General features: G+C 36.5%; 1 protein-coding gene across 3 annotated transcripts in view; it reads right to left on the bottom strand.

Moving 5' to 3' along the window:
• Positions 1-53: 53 nt before the first annotated feature.
• Positions 54-15,457, bottom strand: part of LOC137391043 (uncharacterized) — a 42,130-nt gene continuing 26,726 nt past the window's right edge. For all 3 annotated transcript variants that reach the window (XM_068077385.1, XM_068077386.1, XM_068077387.1), the window contains 6 exons: positions 15,227-15,426; positions 14,018-14,188; positions 7,640-7,745; positions 4,514-4,603; positions 4,138-4,225; positions 54-693 (listed from right to left, as the gene is read on the bottom strand). In XM_068077385.1, the coding sequence (XP_067933486.1) occupies positions 585-693; positions 4,138-4,225; positions 4,514-4,603; positions 7,640-7,745; positions 14,018-14,188; positions 15,227-15,426 (764 nt within the window). In that variant the 3' untranslated portion in view covers positions 54-584. The remainder of the gene's footprint in view (positions 694-4,137; positions 4,226-4,513; positions 4,604-7,639; positions 7,746-14,017; positions 14,189-15,226; positions 15,427-15,457) is intronic.

Genomic DNA, 15,457 nt, shown 5'->3' with positions numbered 1-15,457 from the left:
AACAAATTTGATGGTAGGACTGTCATACTTTTAACTTCATTGACCTGAGAATCTATGACTTGACACAGCTTGTATTTTTGTAACCTTGTGAAAAAGAAGACAGCAATTATGCTGTTTAAAAAACTCTCATATAAAATATAAAGCAAGGGCATTATTAGGTTGTTATACCACAACAGCAATTAAAATTCATCACGCTGATCGTGGTACAAATGTAAATGTTTATACAACTAAAAAGAAAAAACATGATTTCACCGAGTTATATTTGTGATCAACAAGTATCAGCGAGTATCTGAAAACATTAGCAAACATCAGCAAGTGTCAACAAGTATCAGCAAGTGTCTGGTATAAAGATATACATGCATCTGTTGAGACGATTGTGAACAAACGTAGTCATGCAGTCAGTTTTATGTAGAAAGCATTCACCAAGACAACAAACGCACCCAATTATAACTCAAATAAATTCAAGATTTGTATCAAATTTTTTTTTATAAATACTGGTTAATGCCATTTTTCCGTGAATGGACAGATGCCATATCTCATAGCACCTATAAGCTAATGATTGGCCTACTAAAATGGGTCAAAGATCACGAAACATCAGTTAGGTAGTCAGGTAGAATGACTTCATAGAGGTCGTTTTGCTCTTGTCTGACCATTTGGCGTTCTTCAGTATTGTCCTCTTCGGCATCATAAAATCTACCGAACATAATGAAAAAGCCTGTGAAAAGCTCACATTCATGTACATGCTGCCTTAATTACATGTATTAGCTGTGAAGACAGCCCATGAAGAATCCTAGGTTGACTTGCAACAAAATTCACATTACAGTTATTTGGTATCAAAATGTTCATCACGTCTTACTTTGCTGTGTTGTAGGTGGAAAATATGTGGAAATGTGATTACAAGCTCTTAAAAGCTCAAAAACAAATGGTCAATCACAGACAGCCATCACGAAAACGCCGTAGGTTGGAATCCCTCTCCAAGACGGCTCAAATGGGATGTAATTGAACACGATGTGCTTCTGCTTACACTTTCATGCAACCTCATTCGTCGAAATATTTTCACAACAATACTTCACGCAATCAATAAAGCCATGTCTATTGTCCTTATGCGTCTTTTTCATTATCATAATTATGCTGTCAACTTGAGCATTGATATCTCAAACCTAGCCTAAAAATTAGTGTAATTCTTTAACCTTAGATCGAAGGAGTGCGTATCATTATCTGATAAACACGAAGGGCCTGTTGGTCACCTTTTATAGTCGAAAAAAGCTGCAAAATTGTTCGCGCCGTTTGGCAGGAAGTATGGGTCACATGATCAGATTACGACTAGATGATTAGACCAAGCTGAAACGAAACTGTAAAGTAGCGAGCATTTACATGTATATTTGATAAGGGCTTTCCCGTAGAACCCGAAGTATTTGTCATAAACGAGTGCTACGAGACGAGACGTTTATATTGAGCCTTTTATTTCACGTGATAACATCATGTGCCAAAACAATAACCACGTCGAGTTGAGTATGTCATCGAAATAAAGTGCGATTGACATTTAGTCCTAGGGCCACGCAAACCGCAGATCATAATTTAATCGAGGTGGTGTAATTACCTTTATCAACGACAGTACATTTATTGAAGCATAATTAATTAACCCAGAACATGTGTTTGTATTGGTCGGCGTTAGCACGATCGCGGGCCTTGTTGATTATCTAGAATCTTAGTTTATTATTAGCGCTCTCCGGGTTTAACAGCAACGAATGTCACAGAAAAACGCAGCCTCAATGGCAGCGAAAGGGATCGACGACCGAAGGCTAAATGAGAATTATGACGCCACATTTTGAGTACCTGAACCAAGTGTTTTTTTTGCAGGACGTACTTTTGACACCCCGTTTTTCAGTTCTATTATTCTTTGTGTATTGAATATAGGCTCATTCGAAAGCCAAGACTCTGATGTATTGAAATAATTATACAATAAAAAAATTATGTAATTTATGTGCTTTAAGGTAACGCATGCTGTTATTTCATTATGACGACGCTTCAACAAATGATACAAACGTCTTAAGATGCCGCCCTGAGCGATCAACTTTTTCAATGTGCTCTTCCAGAGGTTATTTACAAAATTGCTCTTTTTTGATAAAATATATTTCGATTGTGTATTGACTGATATCTTCACAACAGTGACATGCGAGACTTTGCATGTATGTTTACCTTGTAACTGTAATTGTTTACAGAGAACAAATCTATTTCAACTCTCATGGTTATGACCAAAGGCTATTTCGTCAGTTTCTCATTACCTGGGTCAAAACTTCGCTGATCCAATTATGTAGCATATTTCAGTTGTTTTGAGGAATATAAGATATACATTATCACAATCCAGAACATTGTCTACAATAGACTTGCAAGAACTGTTGGATATACAACATCAGATTAGAGCAAACATTTGTGTTGATACACGAATTACCCTTATTTTCAAGCTACGTCTGAAATTCCTTAAAAAACTTTGATTTTGTAGGTAAGCATATAAACGATGGGTAGAAAAGGTAAGTTGAAACAAATGGAACCACGTATTTCTATCACTCATTCAGTTTCTGACCAACTCTGTGCATTTTCCAGGCTGCACCTGTTTTTAAGCGTCTTTAAGATAGCATAACAATAACAACCACATTTTACTGATTATTTCTTTAGTAATTTAATACGTAAGTTAGATTTTTAATTTAGCTTTTTACATATTTTGATATAAAGAATGTTTTAATCTTATATGTAACTAGCTGTGCCACCCGGCGTTGCCCGTGTAATAGAAGAGTCTTTGGACAGAAAATTGATTTGTATTTAACATATAACAACATTTGCTATTATAACTTCAAACTACATATCATGAGAGAAGTGTGTCGTGTAGTTGAAATAAATTAAGAGAAAAATAAAAACAACTGCAAAGGTTTTAAAACTTTGTCAAACGACTGTACTTCTCAAGCTAGTAGCCTGGCATATTGCCAATGGAAACTCCACTAAGCTAGTTAATAAGGTTAAGCTTCCAATGATGGTAAGCCATGACTTTGAGTCTGTATTGTTGTCCAGCTCAGCTGTTCTAATAATAGCTATAGCCGGATTTCCAACAGACGGATTTCCAACACACGGACTTTGAGAAATATATATATATATACATAAATTATGACAAGTATTTGCCATTGTTTGAATTAAACAGCATACAATATATTCATATAAGAATACTCAACATATGAAACAGATATCAAAACACTTGCTAACACTTGCTATGTCACTGTACTCTAACTTTACTTTAACTTTACCTCGTATAACATATTCTTGAGTCCAACTAATACATAGCAAGAGCAGAATATGGCCATTCAACATGAAACCATAAGCTCTAATCAAAATTGCCGTTCAACATGAAACTATAAGCCCTAATCAAAATGGCTGATCAACATGAAACCATAAACCCTAATCAAAATTGCCATTCAACATGAAACTATAAGCCCTAATCAAAATGGCCGTTCAACATGGAACCATAAGCCCTAATCAAAATGGCTGATCAACATGAAACTATAAGCCCTAATCAAAATAAACATTCAACATGAAACCATAAGCCCTAATCAAAATGGCTGATCAACATGAAACTATAAGCCCTAATCAAAATGGCTGATCAACATGAAACCATAAGCCCTAATCAAAATGGCCGTTCAACATGAAACCATAAGCCCTAATCAAAATGGCTGATCAACATGAAACTATAAGCCCTAATCAAAATAAACATTCAACATGAAACCATAAGCCCTAATCAAAATGGCTGATCAACATGAAACTATAAGCCCTAATCGAAATGGCTGATCAACATGAAACCATAAGCCCTAATCAAAATGGCTGTCCAACATGAAACTATAAGCCCTAATCAAAATAAACATTCAACATGAAACCATAAGCCCTAATCAAAATGGCCGTTCAATATGAAACCATAAGCCCTAATCAAAATGGCTGTTCAACATGAAACCATAAGTCCTAATCAAAATAGCTGTTCAACATGAAACCATAAGCCCTAATCAACATGGCTGTTCAACATGAAATTATAAGCCCTAATCAAAATAAACGTTCAACATGGAACCATAAGCCAGTTTACCAGACACGTTTACTTACATATCATCATCATCTTTGCTTTCCTGGTTTTCCCCTCCTGCATTTCCCGTAACTGGATTTTCCCTCGGTGGATTTTCCGTCTCTGGCTCTATATAATCAGAAATTTGAGGTAAAATAAGATTTTAATAACGACATCAATTAGCATGTCACCGACAAAGATTTGAACTCTATCAGTATACATAGCAAATGATGACTCAAAATCAATCGTCAAGTAAGATTCATGGGAACAAGCTATCAGTATGAGCTTCATTGTTTTACAAATGGTTGTTTGTTTTGCGTTTTTGGTTTACATCTTTGAAATATTCCTCCCAAATAACATGTAAATGTGGAAACATAAAATCTGGGTAAACTTATGGATGATGTAGAAGAAACATACCAGGAGGAACAAAGGCCGTGCTGTAGGGAACACCAAGAGATATAGTGATGGAGTTGGATAAATCCCGTAGTTCCAGGTTACGATTCTCATCTATTAAGAAGCGAGGTGAAGGCAGTTGAAATCACATGTAAGTTTCAAGTAGAAACTGTCTGTATTTGTGATGCAAAGCTACATTGGTGAGTTATGAATAAAAAAGGGCCATCCACGCCATGAAAAAGAGGGTGGTGGGTTAGGATTGTCCATAGAGTTACTATAATTATGTTAAATGCAAAAATGAATACCTTATACTGTAGCGTAACTGATTACAATATTGTTAATAGTATTATATATTGGAGAAACGTTTGAGGTTGAAATATGTGAAAGTGGATAGACAACTCCCCATACACTGCGAACGCTGGCGTAACCAGATAACTAGTGACCGCATTACTAAAACTAGCAACAAGCATAACAAAAAAATTGTAGTTGAGACGCAGTGAGGCTTATAGTGAAAGAACTATAAGATATGAGTTAGAATTTTTCAACTTGCTGTCACCTACCCTACAGGATGAATTTATTCGCGGAGTTCTATTTCGCGAAAATTGCCTTTTCATGCATATTCGCAGATTAATTTATTAGCAGCTGAACACTGTCACTCTCTATGAAGAGTTAACTCTATTACAGCTAGCAATAGAGTTAACCCTACGCATGCGTACACCGCGCGTTTCGGTGTGCGCATACGCCGAAACACGATGTACACCACAGCTTGCATCTACGAGTCGATCATGCTAAGCTATAATTCTCTTGCTGCATTCAGAGGTTTTCACGAACATTCATCGATTTGGAGGCCTTTGATGAGCAAAAGATTTGTGGTAAGTAATGAGTTTTTTCAAAACCATTTACTAAATTAGTTGAATTTTACTTTGGTTCTTCGGTAAAACACAATATTTATTTTTTCCATCCCTACCGCTTCATTATTTGTTTTAGTGGGAGAGAGATTTTTCATCATACACAGAAGCACAATGACTGCAAGAGCAGTAGATGTCATTCTTAGAAGATCACCAATCATTCAGGGAGGTCTTGAAATTGAGGTAGAAGTGCTGCTAACGAGAAGAATATATCTGTTTTAAAAAAGGAACAAAAACGCCTTTACGAGAACAAATTTTTGACCAACCGGCAGAACTTTGCAATAGTAAGCCACGAGGAGAGTTCTGATGATAACTTTCTTACCAGTAATGTAGTAGCGAGAGAATCGCCTTTAACATCTACCCAAGACAGTGACAGAGCTGCTATTACCAAAATAACTAGTCAGAGAACACCATTACACGCTAGTATTTACTTATCAAGAGTACCAGTTTAATTTTATTGCTAGACAACCGCCATATGAACTAAACTGTTTATATTTACTCCATTCATCGTTTGTAAATTTTTATTTGTATTCAAAATATTTTATTTGTACACTCAAGTTTGTAATAAATTATAATATATCTATACATGAAATAAAATATATAATATAATCATGTTTGCTGCAGCGATATCAAGGAGTTGTTGTCGATGAAGGGGTCTAGGTTGACTGGTAGCTTCTCTGCCAATATTCCTGCCTTGATGAATATTACTACTTGTCTCTAGTTTTCGTAATCGGAGTAGGTTGTTTCATTCTCAATCTGCAGTGAACACAAAAAAGAAAACATATTAATAAGGGCAGAAGTGCAAAAACGTGCTGTGGTGCAGAAGTGCAAAAACAATAGCTGAAGTATTTAATGAAAGCAATCAGTTTTTAAACAAAAGAATTAACTAATGCAGTTAATTATGGAACAACGTACCTGCACTGCAAATCAAATACATACCCTAATGTCTAGATCAGAATCATGATCGTCCTCAACTTCGGTATTAGAGATTGATGGAGTTGATTTCAATGTAAAAAGACTAGGAGAGATTTTTTGCGATGACGAAGCCATGCCGAATAACTTGTGAAAACCTTGAATAATTTTGCAAAGTTTGATGCAATGGCAATAAAACTCGAAGCCCCGGCGATGATTTTAAAGAAGTTTTGGAACTCGGCTACGTTTAGTACTTCTGCCTAGCGGTTATTTTTGCGATGACGCCATTCTGCATATCTTGTGACAACCTTGAATAATTTTGTAAAGAAATGTGATGCATTGGCAATGGTGTTAGCTCAAAGCCCAGACAATGATTTTAAAAATGTTTTGGAACTCAACTACGTTTAGTATTTATATTAAAAACTAGCCTAGCAGCTAGTTTTTAATTTGATGCAGTAGTTATTCTCTCTTGTGATTAAAAATAGAACTAATTATTCATGGAATTTAATAATTCGCGGAATTGACTGTTCGCGAAATCGCGAATTTTTATAACCAACGAATATTTTCATCCTGTAGGGTATGCTAAACAAATATGACAGACACTGATATAATATGACATAAACACATATGACAAATAGAAGTGACGGACACGTACATAGATGTAACTAAAACGAATGTGACACACATGTAGGTGACATACATGGACATGACAGAGAAGCCGTGAAGTAACAGAATGAAATATTGAAATGACTAATCAACAATGGATGAGATGAGTTTTTTGTCTGGAGATACAAAATAAAAGCAACTACATGTACCAACTGAAATTTGATAGGAGAAGAATAGACTTGCATAAACATTTTATATACATGGAAAGGGCATGAATAACCAGACATCAATATTACTCCTCAATCTAAATTTGCGTAACTCAAGTCAATGTAGAGTGTATAATGGGCCTAGAACCTTTCAATTGAGGGAAATTAATTATGGAATATGCTTTATCTGTAAATTACATATACAATAGTATGCTCTCATATAGCGTATGATACCATAAACTATAACATAGCACAGTATAATGTAACAAGTGATGGCAAGCAGCAAATAACCACATGATTTCATACCATACTGAACCTTGCTTTTACAATGATATGACAAAATGCCATGCCATATCAAAGCCCATTTTTTATCAAACATAAATTTAGCATTTTTACAAATTAAGATATTTAAAATGGAGTAGTCCCATTGATTCTGCAACTTCTAGAAAACTGTTGCAAGCTTGTGAGGAGGACCGCAAAAATGCAAATCACACATTAAATCCATGATAGGTACATACGTAAACGTTCCAGCTTCAAGTCGTTGAATGGTAATCTAGGTAAACGTGTAGCTAGCAATGTGTTGGTATGGCTTTTGACTTCCCCATGATCCTTTACAATATCAACCTGCAGAAAACAACATTAATGACTAATGTCTGCAGAACACAACCTGTATGGCCAAAGAGTGCACACTCTGAGTGCTAAAAAGCGGCCAGGTAAAACATACCCTAGATTTTTAATGACTACAGAGCAGACCGTAAATAGCTAATGGCTTCAAAACATACTCTGTATGGCTAATGTCAACAGAACAAATCTTATATGTCCAAAGACTGCAAGACATACACTGAATTGCTAATGACTACAGAGCAGACCCTAAATATCGCTCTCTCCCTTTCTCACAGTAAGTCCGGTAACTGTCTGGCAACTAAGACTGTCTATGGTTGTGACTTGCGTATGATAGCAGATTGCCAATAAGCCGAAGCACTCCAAGCAGTTGTGTCCGTCATGTGTTGATATTGATCTGTCTCCATTTTTAATTTCTCTTAGGTATATCTTTATAGCAGAGTCTAGGTTTTCCTTGATTTAGTTTAACATCAGAGTTGTGAGTATAATAGTTGACATGGGAAACGATCTTGTTCCATTCTGTGTACATGGCTCAACCATCTCAGACTTTTTTCAATAAGGATGTGATCTGATCATTGATCGTGTGTGATTGTATTCTGCCACTTGATGTTCAAGACGCCCCTCAGGTGACACCGCATGTAGTTTCTTTACTTGAGCTTAATAAATCATGTAGGTCTCTGCACCATATAAGAGCGTTGACGGGACCACTGCTCGATACACTTTACCCCAACTGACACATGCTTGGTTTTCGAAAGTCTGCAGAAGCTTGCCGAAGGCAGCACTGGCTTTGCCAACCCTTGCTTGAACCTTCTTTTTAATTCCAAGGTCAGATACAGTGCTTCCAATGTAGGTGAAGGATGTGGATTTAACGAGTGATTCTTGGTTGATGAAGAGTCCTTAATCAACCTGCCTTCATGCAGGCATTAGAAGAGAAAAAGACCGAGTTTGATTGGTTGGCACATACACTGTATTTTTTTTTATTAATCTTCAATCTAAACAGAGATGCAGCTCTAGCGAAGTTGTCCAGGAGTAGCTGCGTGTCAGAGGCCGTGTAAGCAACCAGTGCACTGTCATCAGCAATTAGCATCTCTCTAAATAGGTGTTAGTAGTACAGGATCTGGCTTGTGACCTGGTGGAATACATCTGCTTTTTTTCCCCACTATTGAGATTTCATATGACAGGTATATTGTTGCATTCGCTCTATCACTTTTGCTGGAAAAACGGTGCTGGCAGAGATCTTACGTTGTAGTTCACAGGCTTTAGCTTTGCTCATCAACCAGCGTGTTAAGCTTACCATCATTTTTAACAAACCAGTGTTGATGTTCCGCATCAGTTTTCTTAGAAGCGCACACAAACATACCTCTAGATACGAGTACCCCAATTACGAAAAATTTGACATACTAGCTGACTTTCTAGCAAGTTTCTTCCTTGAGATACGAGTAATATTTGAGATATGAGCGTATGAGCCGGTTTTCGACAGTCACTACACTACAGAAATGCATCGTCCGGTTTTTCTCCTCAAATCAGTTTGAAAAAAGTTTTCAACAGGTTGGCTAAAAGTTATTATGAACGCGAATCAGAGCACATAACCGGAAACAGATACTAAAAAATGTGATGACAAAATTAAAGTTTAATAAATGATTAAAACTTAGCTTGAAGTGTGTGTTTAGTAAGCTAAATTCATTGAAGTTAAATTCCAAGTTTCTATTACGTAGGGTCACAAAAGTTTAGTGTACCGAATGCTTTGCTCTCCAGTCTCTCTCAGACCGCCGTTATCAATAACGTCTGTTTTTAAGGTAAAACTCCATTCAATGGTGTACATAGTGATGTTATATTTTATTGCAGATCATAACAGCTAAATTAGTATTTATTAATTTGTTTGCATAGGTAATAAATTATAACAATTAAAACACTTTTTCCGCGGTATTATCCTCTTTAGGTGATTTTTCATAATATGGTAACGCAATAAGTTTTACTTGGTTGTTCCATATAGGAAATAGTGCCTTGAGATGCGAGTAAATTGACATACAAGCTCGATCCCAAAACGCATTAAGCTTTTATGTCGAGGTATGACTGTACGCTGTTTCATAGGTGACTGTCTTCAACATCTCACACCTTTCTTCTATTGCGTCTTTTCACTGCCAATGCAATCCATGCTCTCATCCAACTTTTTCTAAAACTCCTGACAGTATTCAGGTTTTTTCAACTTTCCACATTTAATTTGGGTATTGGCTTTCTGTGGTTTTTTGTTTCCTTTGGGGTCTCACATTGAACAAAAGCTTTACGCACACCTCGCTATGATCTGTGGCACAATCAGCCCTTTTCACAACTCTAGTGTCAAGCACATCATTCAGATCTGATTGTCTAGTAATGATGCAGTCTAAAGGTGAAAACACACAAGGCGATATTAAGCTCGATATTGCGCTGGGTGGCACTAATCTGCGCTGGAACTCGCTCATGCAGAGCGATAACGCTAGACATTCTCTATCACAATTTTATCGCTAGCGAGATGCATTTCGATTGGTTGGTTTGTCCCAGAATGCAATTTTATGGCGGGTAATTATTTCTTATCGATGTTCACCAATGTACAGCAGCAAGATTTTGCTATTTTGTTACGATTGAAGCATAATCAGAACGGACACTGAATTGTTGCTAAATTTAATAAAACACTCCCAATCCTGTATGACATAACACAAAAAAAATCCTAGTTGAAAACTAACATTTGGTGTCAATCATTGTGCTGGTTGACCATCTTGAGAATGGTAAATATTTAATATATTAAATATAAAAACTATTATAAAGTAAACTATAGATAAAAATCGTAAAATATTACTGCTAAAAATACAAGAATAGTTTTTTTACGCTTTCTTGTAGTATACAGTCCGTGAAAGTGAGCTAGGTTAACAACAAAATTGGAAGTTGTTTAACTAAAATTGACTAAAAGTTTTATTAACAACTCTGAAAAATAAATGATACGGAGATCCATTGGCAGTTTGTGAGCATGCCCCACTATATCGTTTGCTGGTGACTCGCTCAAGTGTGTTTAGGCCCACACCAGCGATATGTTTACCCTCTTCATGACGCATGCGATAAAATCGCCTAGTGTGTTTGGACCTTTAGAGGTGCCTGTGCTTTGACCGTGGGTGCATCCAGGTAGTTTGGTGATGTTATTTATGCTTAGAAACAGTGTTTGTAATAACCAGCCATATTCTGGGCAGAAACGCTTGGGAAGTTTGCCATTCGAGTTGCATTTGGCTGTACCTTGTGCTCCCAAAACACTAGATCAATGTTCCGCCTCATCCCTACTGTAACATTCATGTCTCCAGCAGCAATCAACTTTTTGTTAATGGGGACACTTTTAATGGTATCTCATAAGCCAGTGTGGAATTTCTCATTGGGGTTTGGCATAGTGGGAGCATAAGCACTTATGATGGTAACATACCCTTTTCCCTGGAGTGGCTGTCTCATTGTCACGATCTGACCAGGTATGAATACCGGATCCTGTTTTATGCATTGAATGATGAAGCATACTTTTTCTGAGGTCCCAGAAAGGGAGTGACCCAGTTCGAACCTTGAGAAGGTATTAGAGATTGTTAAATTTGCCACTATTTCCATAGAGCTGCATGCGAATGTTGAAATGGTTTCTGGCTTTTGCCGAGCAGGTTCACTCTCTCGACAGAAAGAAAATGATATTCGGCGAGCAAGATTGGGTAGCAACATGCCAGCATTTCCATCCTGTTGCAGTGGCTGGTGGATAGGTTTGCATATCCTTGCCCTCTAGATGCTGCCATGGTGCATTACTGGTACAGTGTAGTGCTTTTATGGATGCTGTTTTTGGTTCTGTAAGGGTATCCAGTTGGCCCGCTCTATTTTTATGAGGGTTGATGGTTTAGTCGCTGTCAGCCCGACCCATGTACAGATGGTAGCAGATTACTTGCATTACCGGAAGTAGGTAAATATATAGCCTGACCTAAACATATGACTGCAAAACATACCGTATATGGCTAATGGCTGCAGAACACACCTGAATAGCTATTGCCTACAGAAATTGCTACGGAAATGAAAAAAAAATGAGTGAAAGGGAGAAAGCGGAAAAGAAAGGGAACCGAAGGACAGGGGAAGGGCTGGGTGCAAAAAGAAAGCAAAAAAGAAGATTAACGGAGGAATGATGCAAGTTAGAAACTGCCAAGCAGATGACTGATATGGGCATGTTTGGTTAGTCTTTACGTTATGCTACACTTGTTAAGTCACGAAGATAATAAAATAAAAATGATAAAGTGTATAAGAGAAATACTGATCAATCAATCCAAAGCATAAATAAAGATGCTAAATAAAGATGCTTTGACATCCAACACCTTATTTATTAATTTTGCGAGGTTTTGCCCAAAATCTAATTTATTTTGTTGAATCAGCTACATACTCCTTTGTATACTTGGGTGATGTTTTTTGCCCTGGTAAGGACAATGAGGGAAAAGTTTCAGTAAATCAATATAAAACAGAGAAGTGATGAACAGCAAAGAAAACTTCAAGTGAAAAAAATGGCTTCAAATGAATTTTGAAGTATGCAATACGTTGAATGGTACGGTGACTAGACACAGCATCACAAAAATCATTAATCTTTTTAGATTTCAAATCTAAATACCTTAATATAACACATAATATCGGTCTATCTTCAATTAATTTTTTGTGCAAACTCAAATTTTATAAAAGGTACAATTCTCCAACAATTAGTTCTTCTATAAAAGCTTGACTGTCATAGAAATGCTACAAATTGATTCTCCAGGACTTTGCTGCAACCTCGCAGGCAGAAACTCCATGTAGCAGTAGACTCTGAGATAATGAGTTTTGGGTGAGAAAACTTGAACGCTCATCATGTAAATGGTAGCGCACTCAGAGTATGAAATTTGCTATATAATCTTATCAAACAATTTATCATGTAGCCATAAGTTTGCTAGTATTACAGAAGACAGCTACAGTGGTGTGAAAAATAAATGGACCACCTTATAAAACTTGATCGTTGCTAGCGCTCAGCACTCAAGGTGATTAAATCCCTCATTAAGCTCTTGTTATTGCGTAGAACCTATACATAGTATACATCAAAAGAAAGCTTAGAATCAGTAGAACTTGATGAAACTAATTTTAGCTTGAAACAACAATGTTAGATAAGTTTTGGAGAGAGTCAAAGTTAGCAATTATTTTTGGCATTTTCACTCATTTTGAATAGAATTAAACCTTTATTTTATTTATGTTCAAACTTAAAGCAGTGATGCTACTCAGATCAAAGACGTTGTGTGAAACAATCCTCATGTTGTTACGTTTTGCACAACAGAATAATTTGTCTTTGAAGTTGCTAACTTGCTATAAAAGTGAACTTCTAGCGTTGGTAGATTCCTTCAGTCAAACATCGACATCATGTCTCGTCATCTTACAGAAGCAACGCGAGCAGTCATCGTACACCTTTACCAGGAAGGCAAATCACAGCGGGAGATTGCCAAAGAAGTAAAGGTTGCTAAAAGTACTGTTTGTAACACCATCAAACGCTTTGGTGAGCAAGGTGACTTACAGGAGAGAAAGGGTAGAGGACGGAAAAAGACAGTTACGCCACGTGCAGAAAGAACATTAGTGCGGCTTAGCACAAGAAATCGGCGCCTTAACAGTGTAGAATTGTGTAGAGAACTGAAGGAGTCTACTGGTAAAGACGCCTGCCCTTCTACAGTCAGAAGAGTTCTACTAAGAAACGGACTCAAAGGCTGCAAACCACGCAAAAAGCCGTTTCTCACCGAAGTTCACAGAAAGAGATTAGTGGAGAGCATGCCGAAAAGGTGTAAGGAAGTTATCAAAGCTAAAGGCATGCCTACCAAGTACTAACAGCATCCCAAACCAACCCCAACGGCCCTTTTCAGGGCCACCAACTTATGCAGAGTTTGTTCACAGCAATTTATATCAAAATGAATAAGTTAAAACTGTAGCAATGTTAGTACGCTAGTTGACAAAACTATTCTGATTTTCAGTACTTGTGCTACTAAGCTGCCCAAGCCTGAATTTTATGTGTTAAACTACCTCAAATAAGTTTTTTTTATAGCATATCTAAATAGAGGAGACTCTTAGCTTCATTTTGATATACAAAAATTTTAATTTGAACACATTGGCTGGCAGCTACTACAACATATATTTTGAAAGTGCTCAAAATTCTAGGGCGGTCCGTTTATTTTTCACACCACTGTACTATAAGCCTGCATTTCGCATTATCTGATATTGAAGGGAAGCGCACAGACCTCATGTTTATAGGCTAGGTGTGATTGGATTTTTCTTTTCGCAAGATGGATGTCAAACTGGGAATCTTTCAGTGTGTCCTCTGAAAATGACTTTAACATCTCTAGTGACTCTCCACGTTTTGTGAGCAAATTCTGTCTCAGGTCATCATACTTTCTACTTATCATGTCTATCTAAAATATTAAACAATAATGAAAATGATAACAAAAGAAACTGTAAACTGATAGAAATTAGAGATCTTTTCTTGCATCGCAAAATTCTTTATTGGCATGACATAGTTTTTAAGAGTTCAAACCAAAGCTGTTACACCAGTGTGTATATCCGATGATTTCATTATTTCTTCCACGTTTAAGAGTTATCAGCGTTCAGAGACTAACAGTTTATACATACGAGACAAATTCAAATAATATGTCTATGCAAACAGCGAATTCCTTCAGAGGCAATATAACGCCTCTGATGCAAATCTACAGCGACGTCAAAGAAGTGCATTTTGACTGATTGCAAATCTACATCATATTCCAGCATATATTATTATAACAAATGATCTTTCTAAATCTTTGCATCTTCTTAATTTACCTATACTAAATGTCTATTTTATTTCATTTAAAGGTTTCAAGATCTTCCATGGTTTGTGTCCTCGTTTATACGGGGCAGTTCAACTCATGTGATATGAACAAATAGCATACAACCATAATCAACTATTTTTAAAACATAATTGCCAGCTTCTTTAACAATCTTCTACCCAATAATCATTCTCTTAGCAGAGAAAGAGACTAAATACTTTGTAAAACCATTTCTATGATTTTAGTGGCTAACTGTTGCCCTTTTTGTTTTATCATTGTTATATGGCACAATTTGTAAAACACTTCCATTTGAAATGACATTATTGAATGAAATAATGTATATATCATGAAACATGCTGGCAGTCAGGTCACCTCAAAGGCTCAAGCACCAAAAACAGTCGTAAATGATAGTAACTACTGATACTTCCTGATAAAATCTACAAAAAATTTTGCGTTAGTTTATATTTAATAATAGTTCCACCGTATGATCAGTCTTCCGCAACATAAACTGTCACTTATGAAACATTTCAAGGTTGGTTGCTCAGGCCTCAAACAAGGTTTTTCAAACAGAAGCTGGCTTAAATTATAAAATAAAACCTTTTACATATACCTATCATGTACATCATATGAAACCACGAAAAAACTCACCTGCTCTTGTTTAGCCTTATTCAAGGCATTTTCCATTTCTTCGGTGTCCCTGGCATAGTCGTCTATTGAACGCTGCGTCTCATCAGATAATTTACATAACTTTTGCATTTTCTCATCAAGTCTTCTATCTAATTCATTTAGCTCATTTGTAAAATCTCTGACAACTTCGCTGATTTTGGGGGGTATCTGATCATTGCTATCTGAAATATAAAATGAATATTACTTTTTCCG

This window comes from Watersipora subatra, chromosome 3, assembly GCF_963576615.1.
Source record: "Watersipora subatra chromosome 3, tzWatSuba1.1, whole genome shotgun sequence".
NCBI classification, from domain to species: Eukaryota; Metazoa; Bryozoa; class Gymnolaemata; order Cheilostomatida; family Watersiporidae; genus Watersipora; species Watersipora subatra.
This window is presented reverse-complemented; position numbering and strand designations above follow the sequence as displayed.